Genomic DNA, 21,809 nt, shown 5'->3' with positions numbered 1-21,809 from the left:
TATCTCTCTAAAAAAATAAGAAATTAAAATAAAATATAAATGAATAAGCGTGTACAGTTCTTGAAACCGGTCAGCAGGCTTCTATTTATTTCATGGGATACATTGTGAAACTGTTTAATGCAGTTATAATAAACATATGTTTTTATTTCCCTATGCTGGGCAAATCGGACTATTTTGCTATCGCTAAAAAATGAAATAAAGACAAACCAGCCCTCACACGGCTAAGCCGACGAAAAAATAAACATGTTACGAGTCTCAAAAAATCTTGAAACAAACCAAAAAGTTGTTTCTACAACTTCTGATTTTTTTTTTCTCCCTACTTAAATGAAAAAATAAAAATCTATGCAAGTTTGGTATCACCATAATGTACTGACCTGAGTTATTTTCACCACAGAATGAACACCATAAAAACAAACTACGCCAAAAATTAGCATTTTTTTTCTAAAAATATTTAGAATTGAGAGTCCTCAGTGGTTGATACCTTTTAATGGCTAACTGAAAAGATGGTAACAAATTGCAAGCTTTCGAGACTACATACGTCTCTTCATCAGGCAAAGACTAAAACAAATTCTGAAGAATCACATATTTATGCACAACATAGTATAGAGAAAAAAAAAAAAAAAAAAGGGAGGGGAAAAAAAACCATGGATAAGCTAGGTGACATGAAGCAGAATTACCATGGGTGATAAACAGTTACGTCCATAAATATTGGGCCAATTCTTAGATAAGGATTGTTTTATTGTCCTGTGATTAGGGTCTCGTTCTGTTGTGATGACCCCACATGGTCTGAGGGGCAAGTTCGTTAGTTGATGTAAAAAGACATAAATCCGTGTGACACATTCATTCCTGCATTTAGAGTGTCAAAGGTCGTCATCAGTTTATACTCCCAGACTCTTCTGTCTCTCTGAGTTTTGAAGTTACTTTTCAATACAAGTAATTTCATGTCCATAATGCTATGATTTGGGAGACAGAAATGTATTGCCACAGGTATATCCATTCTTTTTTCTTTTATTGTATGGCGATTTTTTTTTTTTTTTTTTTTTTTCTCTATACTATGTTGTGCATAAATATGTGATTCTTCAGAATTTGTTTTAGTCTTTGCCTGATGAAGAGACGTATGTAGTCTCGAAAGCTTGCAATTTGTTACCATCTTTTCAGTTAGCCATTAAAAGGTATCAACCACTGAGGACTCTCAATTCTAAATATTTTTCTATCTACTGGCTAACACGGTACCAAGATATATTTCTTTCCTGTATCATTTTTTTTCTACAATTTCACCTCACTTGGATTTTATTTTTAAATGTTCCAATGCATTGAATATTAAAAATGGATAGTGTCATTGAAAACATCAACTCGTCTGCTAAAAAATACCAAAAAACTCTCATGTCAAAGGAAAAATCAAAAATTTGCTCTGGGAAGAAGGAGAGGAAAAAAAACTAACTAGTAAAACTAAGTGTTATCTGATCTTGGAGGGGTTAAATAATTTGTACAATGACTTGTAACCTGGTTTCTGTGTTTCTTGAGTTCACCATGTGACTTCAGTAAGTAACTCACACCCAGTGTTTTATTTCCAGTTCTTCATCAGGGACACAGCCGACAAAAGTTGATTTCTCTGAACTCTGATGTCCGACTCAAAGTAGAAAAACTAGAAATGGTAAGAGAGTCATTGGAGGGTGTCCAACCACAAGAACCCGCACCAATCAACAGAATGTGGTACTTCTAGGAGGTATTCCTGTTAGATAAGGGGCAACCGTGCTCATGTCTGACCTCCACTCCATTCACCCCCTATGGGGATGCGCTCAGCTTTTTCCACCAGCCCCATAGAGAATGAATGACCTGCTGCTTCATTTTGTGGCAAGGACTTAATTTCCCGCCATGCATAAAATGTCCTTGTTCTGAGGATTATTGCGGGTCCCAGTGGTCGGACCCCCACCATTCAGTAAATTATCACCCATCCTAAGGATAGGTGATAACTTGTTTTCACCGGACAACCCCTTTAATAATAGTGATCTTCCTCAGCACTGTAAAGAGATGGCCACCATTCACATCATTGTCTCCAATCTCAGACTTGTACACAAGGATAATTTCATATGTTCTTTTATTTTTTAGCCTCTTTTTACTAAACATGCATTTCATTTCTTTTTCTCCATAGGCTCTCAGGTATCTAGGCATTAACCTCACAGAGGAACAGAAGCAGGTGATGAGAAGCCACATGGACTTGGATGACCATGACACAGTGTGTTTTGGAGGTAGTTCTTAATATTATGTGTAGAAAGAGAACCTACAGTGAGCTGTAGATAATGTCAGGGTAATTAGTCGCCCTAACAGGCGTCTGTGCACTTATGCAACATTATACATCAGGAGCTTTTCCTGGAAATACGGTAACTTTTCCTTAGGTGACCATTCACCAGACAGAAGCTAAAAGATTGTTATTTTGCCCTCTGCTGCACACCATTTGTTTAAAGGGAATCTGTCAGAAGGATCAACCCTCCTAATCGTCTATATGGGCATGTAGGTCATAGGAAGCTGAATAAAATGATACCTGGATATATGCGATCTCTTGTCTTATTCAAGAGCAAGCCACATGCTTCTTATATGTAAATGACCTTTTCCAGGCTATGGGCCGGACACTGATCTGCATGAGAATCTGCCTCCAGGGATTATTGTACATGAAAGGAGGAGTTACCATTGTGAGACATGTAATGACTGACAGTCTGCTGATCTACATGTCTCACACCGGTAATAACCCTTTTCATTTGTAATAAGCTCTATAGGCAGATTATCAGGGAGATCGGTGTCAAGACCATAAAATGTTGATTTCTCTGGAAAAGATATCGGATCGCAGGTATCAAGGTACAGTATCATTTTATTCAGTTTCCTATGACCTACATACCCATATAGACGGCTTAGGAGGGTAGATCCTACTGACAGATTCCCTTTAACGATATAGGAAAGTGCAGCAGATGCATTTTCCTATAGAGAACTACTGCAAAGAAATGTGTAGCATATGACATACTTTTCTTCACATTGGGTCCCTTGGCATCCATACTGACTGTGGCCACAGATGTAGTGTGGACCGAGCCCACCATGCTCTAAAAGTCTTGGCCCATCCTGTGCTTCCTGTCATAAAGTCAGTTGTATCTCAGAAAATAAAACTTTGCAATCAAAAGAAAGCTTCCATGTACCAAAGGGACTTGAGAAATAAGGTAGCCCTGGGACATAGCTAGACTTGACAGGAAGGAGGCCTCCAAACAATCCATCATGGTGCACTCCAAGACCGTCCTGTATATATCCGCTAACTGTGATGAAGTATCACACCACGCTGTGCGGGTGCCTCCTCCACCACATCAGAGGAACGTCCCTCAGTGAGCAGCAATCGTGGTCATGGTGACCGGTGCTTCTCAGTACCGCTCCTATGGGACCCAGATGTGCCACCACCTCAGGAGCTCCTACTCCGAGCACTGTGATCCACTATGTGCCACCAGATGCAGCATGTGGCAGCAAAAGATGGGGGGTAGACAGCCCTTCACACAGTCACACACGGGGAAGACTAATAACGGGAACTTGGAAGACAGCCACTGGAGGGTCATGTGGGGATAAGACACCCACAATGGGAGCCCTGTGATATTTAATTGATCAGTACCACTCCCTTGCAAACTACTTTTGTAGGATGCATTCCATCTGGCGGAATATTTACACAAAGGACAAATTCTCCTTAAAATGTGCATGTCTTACATAGACTTTACCTCAGAATTGTTGCTGATTTAACAATGACAGATAGCATTCGTCTGCTTGAGCCCTTAGACGGACAAGGAAAAGCAGCTGAAGGTGGAACCACCTGCCCCAACACACTTACACATCACTGATAATGGGGAATTGGTTTCTTACACTGTGTTCATATAAGAAAGTGGAGGATGCGGCTGTCGAGGTGGAACATAGCTGTTCTTGGGTTAATGACTGTATATAAATGTCTGTTATAGATCTTTTTTTTTATACATTTATAATCGGTGATGCCTCCATTATGCGGGATGTACAATATATTCAGACCCTTTTTTCTAATATTGGGCAACCATGTAAAGCTCAGAATACCCAAAACATCCACGTGATGCAAAACCAAAGCTCCATCAACTCTCTCCAGACGTTGCACAAAACTCTCTGGTGACCAGTGTTGCTAAGTAAGGAGCTCCTGCACATATTATGTGTTCACAGGCACTCACGTGGTTTAGATGTAATTTCCATTTTATTACATACCTAGTATTATTCTTATGCATTTGCACTGGGCATTGTTGATTCATTATTGCATCTTCACTTTGATTAGGTTTAGGCTGTGGAGCATCATGTGTGGAGACTATTTTTGTGTTATGGAATGTGAAAAGCTCGTAGCACATATGTCAAGCATATTTATAGATTTTGGGGGAGATGAATTAAATCTGGTGCAAAGAAGAAGTGGAGAAGTTAACTGATGGAAAGTGATTAGATCAGCTTGGGCTGTAGGAGGTCTAGGGTTTTACACTAGTATCATGGTCATATAAAAGCAGCCATGGACTGGTTTTGCAGCCATGGACTTATTATGGCTCCTATACTTGGATCTGTTCTACTAAACTGGACCACGGTAGATCCATAGTATACTGTGCCATTATTGGGTATTATATCATGATACAAAAACACCAATTACTACTTTTTCTTCTGTGCGCCTGCCCATGTTTAGATGCTTAGACCATTTCCCCATGTGCTAGACTTTATTCAGGTGGCTGAAGAGATGTTAAAGCTACAGTTAGAAGAGAGAGATTTTGGACAATATGTACTAAGAGAAGAATCTGAAGACGCTCATTCTGTGGACAGCGTCACACATCAGGTAAGATGTCCTCATTCTTCTGTTTTCCTATAAAGTAATGTAAATTGTATCTGAGCAATGACTCATGAACAGGACACACTGCCTGCTCCTGGAATCTGGCAGCAAATGCTCAATTTCCCTGCAGCGCCTCGACAGAGGAAATCAGGTATTGCACAGTTTTTAGTAAAATGAATGCATTGACTGTGTAATGCGCTTTCATGCCAGATCTTTAAGAGCAGTAGATAACTTTTGTAGCAGCTCTTCACTCTGGTTAGAGGTTGCAAATTGGGGAACCTTCCATCACTTTTCTCAAAATTGGGTTAATTCATAAATTACCGATTAATGGGATTTTACCATTCCTATTACATATAGTATATTATTCATTCTAATATATACAATGAATATATTATGCTATACCTATTGTGAGCAAAGTAAAAAAAAATGCAATTGGTTATAAGTATAGGACATATATAGGAACAGGACATAGTTACGTCCAGACATGTTTGGACAGTGACACAAGTTTTATAATTTTAGTTTTTTACCAAAACATATTCAAGATGCAGTTATATAATCAATAAGGGTTTAAAGTGCCGAATCACAGCTTTACTTTGAGGATATTCACATCCTAATTGGAGCAAGGGTTTAGGAATTACAGCTCTTTAATATGTAGCTGCCTTTTTTTAAAGGTACCAAAAGTAATTGGCCAATTATCTCAAAAGCGCTTTAGTGGGCTACATGGGTTATTCCCTCATTAATTCATCATCAGTTAAATAGGTAAAATGTCTGGAGCCAATTCCAGGTGTGGCATTTGCATTTGGAAGATCTTGCAGTGAACCCATAACATGCAACCAAAGGCGCTCTCAATAGAAGAACAGACCATCATTATGCTGAAAAAAAGAATAAATCCATCACAGAGATGGCAGAAATTTTAGGAGTGGAAAAATCAATAGTTTGGTATGAATAAAAAAACATAGCAGAAATGCCCAGTGTATTGGATGTGAGGTGGTAGGAAAGTTCAATGTGGACATACATATGAGCAGGACATTCATAGGAATAGGACATATATAAGAACAGGACATACAGTGTATTGGTACCGGACATACATGGCTATCGGACATAAAAATGAAGCCATGTAATTTTGTGGAAGGCTGTGTTTTCTCAGTGAGATTTTTGTAGCTCTGACTACAGAAGTAAAACACTTGGTCAGATAGATGTGGTAAAGCTGGTCAAAGAAAAAGTGCAGTAGTTTGTTCTCGTTCTTGCTAAGGAGAACTACAACATCAGGATCGACTTATGTGATCTGCTCATGGATGTGTAGACAGAATTGATGAAAGTTGTAAAATTAGTAATTTAGAAGATAAAGCATCACTCTACTATTATTATATTGTGTGTGAGAATGAATAATTCCATGAAAAGACATAGTCATGGCCAAAAGTGTTGGCACCATTGAAATTGTTCCAGAAATTGAAGTATTTCTCTCAGAAAATTATTGAAATTACACATGTTTTGTTACAGGAAAGATATATATCTTGGTACCGTGTTAGCCAGTAGATAGAAAAATATTTAGAATTGAGAGTCCTCAGTGGTTGATACCTTTTAATGGCTAACTGAAAAGATGGTAACAAATTGCAAGCTTTCGAGACTACACAGGTCTCTTCATCATGTTTTGTTATACACATGTTTGTTTCCCTTGTGCGTATGGGAACAACACAAAAAAGAGAAAAATAGGCAAATTGGACATCATTTCGCACAAAATTGTTGTCACCTTTCCAAAAATGTTGGTAAACAATTTTGTTTCAAGCATGTGATGCTTGTTTACACTCACCTGTGGCAAGTAACAGGTGTGGGCAATATGAAAATCCAGCCTGAAATCAGATAAAAGGGAGAAGTAGACTCAATATTTGCATTGTGTGTTGTTGTGTTTCACACTAAGCATGGAGAACATAAAGAGGAGGAGAGAACTGTCTGAGGACTTGAGAACCAAAATTGTTGAAACATGTCAACAGTCTCAAGGTTATAAGTCCATCTCCAGAGATCTTGAGGTTCCTCAGGCTCTCAGGGTGCATCAGTGTCAGTGCAAACTATCCGCCGACATTTGATTTAAATGAAATGCTATGGCAGGAGATCCAGGAGGACCCCACTGCTGACAGAGAGACATAAAAAAGCTAGACTGCAGTTTGATATAATGTATTTACGGTAAATAAGCCAAAATCCTTCTTGGAACGTGTCCTATGGACAAATGAGACCCAGATAAAGTTTTTCGGTAAAATATCACATCATTCCACTGTTTACCAAGAAAAAAAAGAACACCGTACCTACAATCAAATATGATGGAAGTTCAGAGATGTTTTAGGCTTATTTTGCTGCCACTGGCACTTGGTTCCATGATTGTGTGCAAGGCATCATGAAGTCTGAAGATTTCCAACAGATTTTGGGTGGCAATCTTGTGCCCGGTGTCAGAAAACTGGGTTTGCGTCCTAGGTCATGGGTCTTCCTACAGGTCAATTGTTTACTGCGACAGAGAGGAGCCAGAAGACCACAGCGTCGGATTTCTTCTATTCCTGCACTGATTAGAAGCACTTCACCTTCTTATTAAACAGTGTAAATTTCTCTTGGAAGTGCAGGGGTTAATCTGCTCTGTTTGCTCCTGGAACTAAAGCTCTCAGCTGTGCATTGTTAGCTACTCCCATCTCCTATATAATCTAGGCCCTGGCTGCACTCATTGTCAACGCTAGCTTATGCTGCATGGCTGGAGGTTGTTGTTGGTTATTGTAGGAGAAAGTATTTGGTGGGTTTATCTGTGACTATTGCTAGGTTTTGAGTGAGTGATTAATTCCCTTTCTTCTCCTACTTTGGTTTATTCCTATCCTGCACTCTCTTGTGCATTCCTCTGTTACATGTGTGAGTATATTTGTATGTTTGGTATTTTTCGTTACCCCTATTTGTACTACCTTGTTAGTCTGGTTGGTGTACTATGGTATCCTACTACTCCCCTCTTCCCTGGGTGGGGGAAGGGTACAGACTGAGGGAGGATTCAGGAGCTAAGGCAAGGTATGTGGCCACGGCATCTTCACCATCAGAAGTAACCAGGAGAATAGGGTGAGCTAGGGTGCCCCTAGCGTTAGGGACAGGGAAGAAGCCCATGGTCCAGGGACACATGACAACAGCGTCGTGACAACAATGATCCCAAACATATTTGAGGCACACAGAAATGGATGGAAAAAAAGCACTGGAGAGTTCTGAAGTGTCCAGCAATGAGTCCAGATCTAAGTCCCATTGAACACCCATAAAGAGATCTTAAAATTGCTCTTGGGAGAAAGGCACCTTTCAAATATGACCAACCTGGAGTGGTTTGCAAAAGAAAAGCGGTTCAATATTCCAGATGAGAGGTGTAAGAAGCTTCTTGATGATTATAGGAAGCGATAAATTGCAGTTATTTATTCCAAAGGGTCTGCAACAGAATATTAAGTTGAGGGTGCCAACAATTTTGTCTGGCCCATTTTGGGGATTTTGTGTGAAATTATGTCCAATTTGCCTTTTTTTCTCTTTTTTATGTTGTTTCAATACACACAAAGGAAATAAACATATATCACAAAACATGGGTAATTGCAATAATTTTCTGGGAGAAATGCTTCATTTTCTGGGACAATTTCAAGGGTGCCAACACTTTCGGCCATGAATGTATACATATACCAGCCGTTTCTGAATATGTAATATAAATTTTTGGGATAGAAGACAAGAATTGAAAAATCTGACCCTAAGTTTTCTAACATGATTATATTTTAGATACAGTCGTGTGACCTCTCTGAGAAGAGTGACATAAATAAGCTGGAGATTGACAAGGACGATGTCTACAACCAGATAAAATCTATGAAGGTAGGTGGTAAATGGGCAAAATGACAGGTGCCATACAGTAGTCTAAAGCACAGTGCTCACTACCCTTTCCCATAGTGCTGCCATATTGCCGTTTTCTCTTTACAGAGTATAATGGAGCTCTAATCTACACATACAATGTCCTCACTTTACAGGAGCAACTTATGGAATCCGAAAAGAGAAACACCCGACTCTCTGCAGAGCTATGTAATGTCCAAAAGGTATGTATGGATTATACATCGGTGGGCTAGGGAGTTTTGTCCCTAAATTTTAACAAATCACTAGTGAATAGAAGTCCATAAAAGGGAACCTGTGATGTTGTCCCTGCAGTCCGATCTGTTGTCACCATGTTATAGACCAGGAGAAGCTGAACAGAATGATGTAGAGGTTTGTGGGAAAAGATTCAGTATAATTTGTATTATATTCATTAACATCCCTGTGGGCAGTCTTACTAGTGATTGACAGCTATCTCTGCATGTACAGGCTTACAAGGAAGACTTAATACAACTTAGTAGTTCTCCAGCGTATATGCGGTATTGCCGTACACAGGACAAATTGCACAACAAATTGTACTTTCTATTTTCTCCTGTTACCCTTGAGAAAATACATAATGTGGGGCTAAAGCAACATTTTTGTGGAAAAAAAGTTACATTTTAAGTTTTTCCTTCCAAATTGCAGAAAGGGGTTTTCCCACAAACAGAGTTAATTTTAGTCAATAGATCTTTGAATAATAATAAGTTCCACACCTGGATGTGTTTTAAAAAATGTTCCTGTCCCAAGATAATATTCTTAATGTATCCCTGCTCTGTACTGTGTTATTAACTATTTTGTGTGATATAACTTTCTGGTTTAAGGCAAATCTGCCAGGATTTTGCTAAGTAAATTACAGATGTTATCATGTTGCTGCGGTTATATCGCTTAAAATTATACCTGGGCTGAAGAAATCCATCTTGTGGTTCTTGTGCAATCAGGGTTACAAATTATCAGGTAATGATATGCTCTTGGTCTGAGGCAGGACTGTAGGCAGAGTCTTATCTTCCTGCTCTACGCGAGAGAAACCAAGGAAAGACCTGCCCACAGGCCGCCCCAAAGCACATACATGTTTCTCGTCATAGAGACAGACTGTCTGTGGGCAAGTCTTTCCTTGGTTTGCCTGGCTTAGAGCAGGAAGATAAGATTCTGCCTACATTCCTGCTCCAGAGCACAATCAGTCTGTTTCTAGGATGAGGAACATGTTTGGGCTTCAGGGCGGCCTTAGGACAGGTCTTTCCTTGGTTTCTCTGGCTTAGAGCAGGAAAGTAAGACTCTGCCTACAGTCCCACCCCGAAGCACGGGCATATCATTATCTGACCACATAAATTGACGTTGGTCAGAATTGTAAAATTTGGCCTGGTCATGAAGGTGAAAACAGGCTGGGGGGCGAAGAAGTTAAGGGTTGGACAGCTTTTTTGTTGTTGTTCTGGTTTGGTTTATATGGATTTCTACTTTGATCTATAATGTATACTTAGAGTGTCTGGCCAGTGACCTGTCAAGAGGGAGCAACAGTAATGACTAGGTGCATTCAGGTTTACCCTGCCCTTCTCTCACCTAACAACTGTCTTTCGCAATCCTGTGGTATAATTTTGGTGCTCAGAACTAACGACACAAGATACTCTCCCAAATTGTTCTAAATAGTAGAGTCAGGCAGATGCCGGCACCATACACAGTGATGCAGAGTATGGTTCTCACTTATAGTACATCAACCAGGAGACATATGCAAGAAAAACATATAATGCCTGCTGATCGATGGAGTCGAAGCAGGGGGAAATATTGGCATCCGAAACCCTTCTGACATGTACTGATTGCACAAGATGAAGAACCCATTTAAACCATATGATGCCTTTTACCCTCTCCTATCCATCACCTTCAGGCTCTTTATATACTAGTACTACCCGATGTTCATTCTTGGCACATGAAGAGGACTCATCATCTTTAAAAGAGGCCAAGTGGAATGTGACCAGTGCGACCAATATCCTACATTTTATCTGATGAATGCCCCCACTGCATACATTACCAATGCATTTAGTGGTCTGTATAAGGTGGCCTTCTCTGAACTTTTCCACACCACCACTGTTTCCAGTCTCACAATTTTGTTATTTTTTTTCATAACCAGCACTACTGGTTTATGAACACTTATGCACTAACAACAGCAATATTATCTTAGTGGAAATAGATCCAACATATGTTTAACCCTTTCGCTGCTAGAGATTTATCAACAGTTTGCGCTTGTGGTAATCAGCACAATATTCTCACTTTTGACACAGAAAAATTGAAACCTAAATCCCTGAATATTAAACGGAGATATATATATATATATATATATATATATATATATATATATATATATATATATAGTACAGACCAAAAGTTTGTACACATCTTCTCATTTAATGATTTCCCTGTATTTTCATGACTATGAAAATTGTACATTCACACTGAAGGCATCAGAACTATGAATTAACACATGTGGAATTATATACTTAACAAAAAAGTGTGAAACAACTGAAAATACGTCTTATATTCTAGGTTCTTCGAAGTAGCCACCTTTTGATTTGATGACTGCTTTGCACCCTCTTGGCATTCTCTTGATGACCTTCAAGAGGTAGTCACCGGGAATGGTTTTCACTTTACAGGTGTGCCCTGTCAGGTTTAATAAGTGGGATTTCTTGCCCTATAAATGGGGTTGGGACCATCAGTTGTGTTGTGCAGAAGTCTGGTGGATACACAGCTGATAGTCCTACTGAACAGACTGTTAGCTGCTTTTTTTCTTGCCATAATGCAAATTCTAAGTAAAGAAAAACGAGTGGCCATCATTACTTTAAGAAATGAAGGTCAGTCAGTCCGAAAAATTGGGCAAACTTTGAAAGTGTCCCCAAGTGCAGTGGCAAAAACCATCAAGTGCCACAAAGAAACTGGCTCACATGAGGACCGCCCCAGGAAAGGAAGACCAAGAGTCACCTCTGCTTCTGAGGATAAGTTTATCCGAGTCACCAGCCTCAGAAATCGCAGGTTAACAGCAGCTCAGATTAGAGACCAGGTCAATACCACACAGAGTTCTAGCAGCAGACACATCTCTACAACAACTGTTAAGAGGAGACTTTGTGCAGCAGACCTTCATGGTAAAATAGCTGCTAGGAAACCACTGCTAAGGACAGACAACAAGCAGAAGAGACTTGTTTGGGCTAAAGAACACAAGGAATGGACATTAGACCAGTGGAAATCTGTGCTTTGGTCTGATGAGTCCAAATTTGAGATCTTTGGTTCCAACCACCGTGCCTTTGTGCGACGCAGAAAAGGTGAACGGATGGACTCTACATGCCTGGTTCCCACCGTGAAGCATGGAGGAGGAGGTGTGATGGTGTGGGGGTGGCTTGCTTGTGACATTGTTAGGGATTTATTCAAAATTGAAGGCATACTGAACCAGCATGGCTACCACAGCATCTTGCAGCGGAATGCTATTCCATCTGGTTTGCATTTAGTTGGACCATCATTTATTTTTTTAACAGGACAATGACCCCAAACACACCTCCAGGCTGTGTAAGGGCTATTTGACCAAGAAGGAGAGTGATGGGGTCCTCCACAGTCACCAGACCTGAACCCAATCGAGATGGTTTGGGGTGAGCTGGACCGCAGAGTGAAGGCAAAAGGGCCAACAAGTGCTAAGCATCTCTGGGAACTCCTTCAAGATTGTTGGAAGACCATTCCCGGTGACTACCTCTTGAAGCTCATCAAGAGAATGCCAAGAGTGTGCAAAGCAGTCATCAAAGCAAAAGGTGGCTACTTTAACCCCTTCATGACCTTGGGATTTTCCGTTTTTCCGTGTTCGTTTTTCACTCCCCTCCTTCCTAGAGCCATAACTTTTTTATTTTTCCGTCAATTTGGCCATGTGAGGGCTTATTTTTTGCGGGACAAGTTGTACTTTTGAACGACATCATTGGTTTTAGCATGTCGTGTACTAGACAACGGGAAAAAAAATTCCAAGTGCAGTGAAATTGCAAAAAATTGCACTTGTTTTTTGTTTGGCTTTTTTGCTAGGTTCACTAAATGCTAAAACTGACCTGCCATTATGATTCTCCAGGTCAGTACAAGTTCATAGACACTAACATGACTAGGTTATTTTTACCTAAGTGGTGAAAAAAAATTCCAAACTTTGCTAAAAAAAAAAAAAAATTGCGCCATTTTCCGATACTCGTAGCGTCTCCATTTTTCATGATCTGAGGTCGGTTGAGGGCTTATTTTTTGCGTGCCGAGCTGGCATTTTTAATGATTCCAATTCGGTGCCGATACGTTCTTTTGATCTCCTGTTATTGCATTTTAATGCAATGTCGCGGCGACCAAAAAAACGTAATTCTGGCGTTTAAAATTTTTTTCTCGCTACGCCGTTTAGCGATCAGGTTAATGCTTTTTTTTTATTGATAGATCGGGCGATTGTGAACGCGGAGATATCAAATATGTGTAGGTTTGGGTTTTTTTTATTGATTTATTTTGATTGGGGCGAAAGGGGGGTGATTTAAACTTTTATATTTTTTTTATTTTTTTCACATTTTTTTTTTACTTTTTTTTTTTTACTTTTGCCATGCTTCAATAGCCTCCATGGGAGGCTAGAAGCAGGCACAGCGCGATCACCCCTGCTACATAGCAGCGATCTGCTGTTCACTGCTATGTAGCAGAAAATCAGGTGTGCTGTGAGCGCCGACCACAGGGTGGCGCTCACAGCTGCCGGGGATCAGTAACCATAGAGGTCTCAAGGACCTCTATGGTTACAATGGAGAAGCATCGCCGACCTCCGATCATGTGACGGGGTCGGCGATGCCATCATTTCCGGCCGCCTGGCCGGATGCGGTAGTTAAATGCCGCTGTCTGCGTTTGACAGCGGCATTTAACTAGTTAATAGGCGCAGGCAGATCGCGATTCTGCCCGCGCCTATTACGGGCACATGTCAGCTGTTCAAAACAGCTGACATGTCCCGGCTTTGATGCGGGCTCACCGCCGGAGCCCGCATCAAAGCTGGGCTTCCGACCTCGGACGTACTATCCCGTCCGAGGTCAGAAAGGGGTTAAAGAACCTAGAATATAAGATATAATTTCAGTTGTTTCACACTTTTTTGTTAAGTATATAATTCCACATGTGTTAGTTCATAGTTTTGATGCCTTCAGTGTGAATGTACAATTTTCATAGTCGTGAAAATACAGAAATATCTTTAAATGAGGTGTGTCCAAACTTTTGGTCTGTACTGTGTATATATACATATATACAGTGTATATATACATATATACAGTGTGTGTATATATATATATATATATATATATATATATATATATATAATATATATATATTTTTTATTTTATTTATTTATTTATTTATTTTTAAGTAGACACCTAGCACTTTGTCTAAGTGCCATTCAGCAATTATAAACACAGGTTACCTTATCGATGTGAAAGTTTGGAGAAAAATACATAACAATTGATATTCGTGGCTAAAACAGTGACCAAAACAGATCAGATACACTGCACCTCCTTAAAATAAAAGTGATACTTGTCACTTTGTCCTACTTCTAAGTTTATACATCTATATAAAATCATTGGAACTGAAGAGACCAAAAATCAGATTTTACGCAAAAAACTACAAATCTGGCCTGTATCACTCTACATAGTAAAGTTTGGAATACCTCTATGTATTCCTCTTTATGGTTATTTCATGGCACATTGAACTTTACATTAAAATCGTTATCTGACCCCAAAATACACTTTTCTCTTTTAAAAGAATGGATGATTTTAAAGTAATGAATGGAGACATTCTCACCTTCAGGTGCATCCCTCCAAGAATCCAGCACAGGCCACTCGTGAGGTCTGTGCCAGGCCCAGAAGCAATGTCTACTCCATTTGGAAGTCACAGTACCGCTGCAGCCTGTAATTGGCTGCAGCGATCAGGTGTTAGGAGATTGTGTCAGCACAGAAACATCTGATGACACACTCTTCTAATCACCTAACCACTGCAGCCGTTCTTCGACTTGCCTGGACTGAATATTTGGGGGTGCAGGAATTTGAATTTGCCTTTGTTTATTATTTTAAAACCATCAATGCCTAAGAAAAATGTATTTCTGTGTCGGAAAACACTTATAATAATAAATTTAGGTCACTACGTTTTGAAATTATTAGGGCTCATACTCACTTGCGTGAAATATGTGCGAGTCTCACATGTTAAAACCCGGCTCTGCCGCCGGTACTCCAGAGCGGAGCGTGCGGCTGCATAGCAATACATGGAGCCGCATGCTCCGCTCCCAAGTGCCAGCGGCAGAGCCGGGTGTTACCGTGCGAGACTCGCACGTATTTTACGCAAGTGAGTATGAACCCTTAAACAAAAAAACTGAAAACATTAGCACATTTCACATTTTAATGTACCCGCTCTTAAAACAGTCATCCTAGGCAATATAGTCAATAATTGACTTTTCCCAAATGTTTATGGTGGTCTTATTATTTATACGTACTTTTATTATTTGGGGACATTGGACTGCTTATAGGTTTTGTTGCAAATTAAAAGTGCACCCCTCTCAGTATGCAAAATAGTGTTTAGCAAGTTTGTTTGTTCATTCAAAGTGGAATGAATACCATATATACTCGAGTATAAGCCGAGATTTTCAGCCCACTTTTTTGGGCTGAAAGTGACCCTCTCGGCTCATACTCGAGTCATTGTCAGCGGGGAAGGGGGGGGGGGGGGTCGGCGGGGGAGCGGCGCGGTGACATACTCACCTGCTCCTGACGCAGTCCCTGCATGTCCCAGGGTCTCCGGGCAGCTCTTCCTGTGTTCAGCGGTCACGTGGTACCGCTCATTAAAGTGTTGAATATGGACGCATGTTCATTACTGTAATGAGCGGTACGTGACCGCTGAACACAGGAAGATGCCGCTGGCTCCCGGAGACCATCTGACAGTGAGACGCTGCCAGGGACCGCGCCGGGAGCAGGTGAGTATATCGGGGGAGGTGAGCATTGCGCGATAGTCACCTTCCTCGTTCCACCGCAGCATGCTGCTCTGTCTTCCATCCTCTGCATTTACTGTTCAGGTCAGAGGGCGCGATGATGCGATTAGTGTGCGCGCCGCCCTCTGCCTGAACAGTCAGTGCAGAGGATGGAAGACAGCGGCGCGTGGAACGAGGAAGGTGACTATCGCAAGTGCCAGGGGCCTGAGCGAAGAGAGGTGAGTATGTGATTTTTTTTATTTTAATCGCAGCAACAGCATATGGGGCAAATGTGTGGAGCATCTTATGGGGCCACAATGTATGGAGCATCGTATGGGGCCACAATGTATGGAGCATCGTATGGTGCCACAATGTATGGAGCATCATATGGGGCCACAATGTATGGAGCATCGTATGGGGCCACAATGTATGGAGCATCGTATGGGGCCACAATGTATGGAGCATCGTATGGGGCCACAATGTATGGAGCATCGTATGGGGCCACAATGTATGGAGCATCGTATGGGGCCACAATGTATGGAGCATCTTATGGGGCCACAATGTATGGAGCATCATATGGGGCCACAATGTATGGAGCATCGTATGGGGCCACAATGTATGGAGCATCTCATGGGGCCATAATGTATGGAGCATCTTATGGGGCCATAATCTGTGGAGCATCTTATGGGGCCATAATGTATGGAGCATCTTATGGGGCCATAATGTGTGGAGCATCTTATGGAGCCATAATGTATGGAGCATCTTATGGGGCATAATGTGTGGAGTATCTCATGGGGCATAATGTGTGGAGCATCTTATGGGGCCATAATGTATGGAGCATCTTATTGGGGCCATAATGTATGGATCATCTTATGGGGCATAATGTGTGGAGTAGGGTTGAGTGAAACGGATCGGACAAATTCAAAAATCGCTGACTTTCTGCAAAGTCGGGTTTCATGAAACCCGACCCGATCCTAGTGTGGGATCGGCCATGAGGTCGGCGATCTCCGCGCCAAAGTCGCGTTTCATATGACGCTTTCACTGCCATTTTTCAGCCAATGAAGGAGGACGCAGAGTGTGGGCAGCGTGATGACATAGGTCTCGGTCCCCACCATCTTAGAGAAGGGCATGACAGTGATTGACTTGCTTTCTGCGGCATCACAGGGGGTATAAAGGGGCGTGCACGCCGACCGCCATCTTACTTCTGTGGATCTTAGCATAGAGAGAGGTTACTGCAGCTTCATCCGAAGAAGGGATATAGTTAGGGAGGGAAGATTAACCCCCAAACTGCTTGTGCTGTAGCGATTTCCACTGTCCAACACCACCTTTTTTTTGCAGGGACAGTGGAGGCTATATTTTTGTGCATCAGCTCTGTAGCTTATTAGGCTGCCTTATAAGTCTCCCTGATAGCTGCATTGCTGTTTGCACGCTGCTGTGCAGACCAACTGTTTTTTTTATAGCAAAAATCCTGTTGCTCCTTTCTGCACAGTTATCTTGTTTATTTGTCCACACTTTTGTGTGCAGCAGTCCTTTTTATTGCTGCCATACTTGTCCTGAGATCATTGTAGGGAGATTGAAATTGTACTACCGTCCTTGTATTTTTTCATATATCTTCCAGCCACTTTCTACCACTTACATTGTGTTGTTTTATACACTGGGCCTGAGTTTTGGTTCAGTCTCAAAAAAAAAAAAAGTGAGATTCAAATCCTCAAAGAGTGGATATACTTCAGTCCTGTTAGTTTGTCGTATATCAGCCAGCCACTTTCTGCCACTTACATTGTGTTGTTTTATACACTGGGCCTGAGTTTTGGTTCAGTCTCCCCCAAAACAAAGGGAGATTCAAATTCTCACAAAGTGGATGTACTACAGTCCTGTTAGTTTGTCGTATATTAGCCAGCCACTTTCTGCCACTTACATTGTGTTGTTCTATGCACTGGGCCTAAGTTTTGGTTCAGTCTCCCCAAAAAAAAGGCAGATTTAAATTCTCAACAAGTTCATATACACCTTCTACCTTGTTTTACAGTACCATATAACAGTTGTTATTTTGGTAAGATTTTCCAAATAATGAGGTAATCTGGTGGAAGAGCCCGTGGCTGGTCGTTGCCAGCTGGTACTGATGGTGATGGTGGTGGTGGTGGTGATGCATCTGGTGGTAGTGGGAAAAGCACAATAGCACCTAAGGCTGGAGGTGTTGAGCCAGTGTCATCGTCTGGCTACACAAGGCCTCAAAGGCTCCCTTATCTGGGAGTAGGAAAATAGCTTTTAAAGCTGGAGCAGCAGGAAAAAGTTTGGGCTTTCCTTGCTGACACAGCCTCTAGCTCTTTCGCCTCCTCTTCAGAAAGTTCCAAATATAAAAGCAGCGAGTAGTCAGTGGATGCTCCCGGTCAGGAACAAGACGTTTCCTTGTGTCCTTCACCCAAACCAAAAGTGAAGGATGCGTCAGGGGACACTACAGGTTACTCCATGGAGTTCTTTACACATACCGTGGCTGGGTTAGAAAGGGAAATTGTTAACTGCCCATTACAAGATGAATCGGACATGGAGTGCACTGATGCACAGCCACAGCTAGATTATTATGCTGTTCCATTGACTCAGATCACTACATTGCCCTCGCAGTGTACTGAGCCAGAATCTGACCCTGATGAGACTATGGTACCCCGTCCCAAACGCTATAGCACCTTACACGGTGACACAGAAGAAGGTGCACATGACATTGAAGAGGAGGTGATAGATGACCCAGTTGTTGACCCAGATTGGCAGCCATTGGGGGAAGAGGGTGCCACTGCCAGTGGCTCAGAAGCGGAGGAGGATGATCCGCAGCAGCCATCTACATCGCAACAGCTGTCATCTGGCAGTTTTAGGACAGCGTGGCCATCCGGTGAAAGTAGCACAGCGTGCAATGCCTGAAAAGGTATTCCATAGTAGGAAGAGTGCAGTGTGGCAATTTTTTAACCAAGATCCGAATGATCAGTGCAAAGTTATCTGTAAAGAAATGCTCAAAGATCTTTAGCAGAGGGAAGAATCTTCAAAATTTTAAATACAATGTGCATGCTTAGACATTTAACCAGCATGCACTTGCAAGCCTGGACTAACTACCCGTACTGTTGGTGCACCTGCTCAGAATGAAGGTAGTCAGCAACGTTACATTGCTTCCCACACTGTAAGCCCACCGGTTAGGACACCACCACCAGCAAATGTGGAGGTATCGTCGCAAGGCCAAAGCAGTCAGGGAATCACAAGGTTTTTGGTAGGAAACACTGTATGTAGGCCAACATCAAGAATACCATCACCAACCCTCTCTCAATCTGCCATGTCCACCACCACCACCACCGCTAGTTCCACCATATGCAGCTCTCCAGTCCAGCTCACCCTACAAGAGACTCTTGTTAGGAAAAGAAAGTACTCATCCTCTCATCCGCGTACACAGGGTTTGAACGCCCACATTGCTATACTAATCTCGTTCGAGATGATGCCCTACCAGTTGGTTGAAAGCAAAGCTTTCAAAGACCTGATGGCCTACGCAGTACCTCGCTATGACCTACCCAGTCAGCACTTCTTTGCGAGAAAAGCCATCCCAGCCCTCCACCAGCATGTCAAAGACCGCATTGTCCATGCACTAAGGCAATCAGTCAGTGGAAAGGTGCACCTCACAACAGATGCATGGACCAGTAGGCATGGCCAGGGACGTTACGTGTCCATCATGGTGCACTGGGTTAATGTGGTGGATGCAGGGTCCACAGGGGACAGCCATAGTGGGACAGTTCTGCCTAGCCCACGGTCTAGGAAACAGTTGGCTGTAGGCGTTCGCCACTCCTCCTCTTCCTCCTCCTCCTCCAGAAGCGAAAGCTCGTCCACAGAGCGCAGTCGCACGACCACTCCATCCGCAGCTGCCAGTGTTGCACACGAGGTGTCCCATTATCGAACAGCTAGTGGTAAGCGTCAGCAGGCTGTGTTACAAATGAAGTGTTTGGGCGACAACAGACACACTGCGGCAGTTCTGGCCGAGTTCTTGCAGCAAGAAACTCAGTCCTGGCTGGGCAGTGTACATCTTGAGGCAGGCAAGGTAGTCAGTGATAACGGAAGGAATTTTATGGCTGCCATAGCCCTTTCAGAACTGAAACACATACCTTGCCTGGCTCACATCTTGAACCTGGTGGTGCAGTGCTTCCTGAAAAATTATCCAGGGTTACCAGCCCTGCTCCTGAAGGTGCGAAGACTTTGCTCGCACATCCGCCGGTCGCCCGTACACTCCAGCCGTATGCTGAACCATCAGCTATCGCTGAATCTTCCCCAGCACCGCCTAATAATCGACTTTGCAACAAGGTGGAACTCCACGCTGCACATGGTTCAGAGGCTGTGCGAACAGAGGCGTTCTGTAATTTATTTGTGGGAGGATACACATACACGGGCAGGCACTTGGATGGCAGACATGGAGTTGTCAGGTGTGCAGTGGTCGAAGCTACAAGACCTCTGTCAAGTCCTTCAGTGTTTTGAGGAATACACATGGCTGGTAAGTGCAGACGACGCCATCATAAGCATGAGCATCCCACTAATGTGTCTGCTGATGCAAAGTTTGACGCACATTAAGGAGCAGGCGAGGAGGAGGGAAGCCTTGATGACAGTCAGCCATTGTCTGCTCAGGGAACTGTCCTGGACGAGGTGGCGGACGAAGAGGAGGATGATGGGGATGAATATTTATGGAAGGAGGATGCTTCTCAGGGGGCAATAGAAACTGGTGGCGTTGCAAGGTCAGGTACAGGGTTTTTGCGGGACACAAGTGATGTTGATATGCAAGAAAGTGCTCCTCAACCCAGCACAAGCAGTGAATTGACACCTGGAACATTGGCCCACATGGCTGAGTATGCCTTGCATATCCTAAAAAGGGACCCCCGCATTATCAAAATGATGACCGATGACGATTACTGGTTGGCCTGCCTCCTGGATCCACGATATAAAGTAAAATTACAAAATATCATGCCACATGAGAACCTTGAGCAAATGTTGGCTACCAAAAAAGCAACTCTTGTAGACCGTTTGGTTCAGGCATTCCCAGCACACAGCGGCGGTGATGGTTCTCACACGAGCCGTAGAGGGCAACATGGCAGAGGTATTTGAGGTGCACAAATCCGAAGTGGTTTTGGACAGAGCGGTTTTATGACCAGGTTGTGGAGTGATTTTGCAATGACCGCTGACACGACAGGTACTGCTGCATCGATTCAAAGTGACAGGAGACAGCATTTCTCCATTATGGTTACGAACTACTTTTCCTCCCTTATCGATGTTCTCCCTCACAGGTCATTCCCCTTTGACTACTGGGCATCTAAAATAGACACCTGGCCTGAATTGGCAGAATATGCATTACAGGTGCTCGCTTGCCCTGCTGCTAGTGTGCTATCAGAAAGAGTCTTCAGTGCTGCTGGTTCAATACTGACCGAAAAAAGGACACGTCTGGCTACCCGAAATGTTGATGATCTAACCTTCATTAAAATGAACCAATCATGGATTTCAAATTATTTGGCCCCACCTTCCCCTGCTGACACTTAGCTTGCCTGAAAAATGTCTTGCTTTTGGCCTCCTCTTACTGACTGCTCCAATTCCTCCATTTGCAGCTGCTGAATGTCCTCCATAGGCCATTTTTATACCTCCCTAAATGGGCTGACTCCCCCCACAGGGCCGTGGTCACCACCTGGCTCAAGCACCCGTGTGAGTGCCGTTTGCCTGGACAGGTGGGTGTGCCCACTCTTGGGCAACGGCACTGGCACAGGGGTCCCTCATAGTACAATGAAGTGTCTCTGACGGTGGTGGTGCACAACCAACGTCAGACACACCGTCGTAATATGAGGGGCCCTGTGCCAGTACCGCCACCCACGAGAGAGTGTTCCCCCCCAGCTCAGTATTGCTCTACCACTTGCAATACTTACCTCTCCCTGCTCCACCACTGTGTAGTCTGGGCTGTTAAATCCTTCAATGGCACTGCCAATACAAATTTGTTGAAATGATAGATGATAGTTAAAATATTCAGGGGCCCTGGCCTCCATTTAGACCAGTTAATACTTTGCGCCTACTACCACTGTCTGCTACTCAGCAGAGGAGCCCACCCCTGTACCT

The 21,809-nt window shown here is 42.7% G+C and overlaps 1 protein-coding gene across 3 annotated transcripts in view; it reads left to right on the top strand.

Annotated features, from left to right (window-relative positions):
• The window catches only part of STXBP4 (syntaxin binding protein 4), a 51,752-nt gene that overhangs the window by 14,298 nt on the left and 15,645 nt on the right, over nt 1-21,809 (top strand). For all 3 annotated transcript variants that reach the window (XM_077251352.1, XM_077251353.1, XM_077251354.1), the window contains 5 exons: nt 1,575-1,654; nt 2,153-2,249; nt 4,737-4,855; nt 8,621-8,710; nt 8,863-8,928. In XM_077251352.1, coding sequence (XP_077107467.1) covers nt 1,575-1,654; nt 2,153-2,249; nt 4,737-4,855; nt 8,621-8,710; nt 8,863-8,928 — 452 coding nt within the window. The remainder of the gene's footprint in view (nt 1-1,574; nt 1,655-2,152; nt 2,250-4,736; nt 4,856-8,620; nt 8,711-8,862; nt 8,929-21,809) is intronic.

This window comes from Ranitomeya variabilis, chromosome 4, assembly GCF_051348905.1.
Source record: "Ranitomeya variabilis isolate aRanVar5 chromosome 4, aRanVar5.hap1, whole genome shotgun sequence".
Taxonomy (NCBI): domain Eukaryota; kingdom Metazoa; phylum Chordata; class Amphibia; order Anura; family Dendrobatidae; genus Ranitomeya; species Ranitomeya variabilis.
Note: the sequence above shows the minus strand (reverse complement) of the source record. Positions and strands in the feature narration are given on the sequence as shown.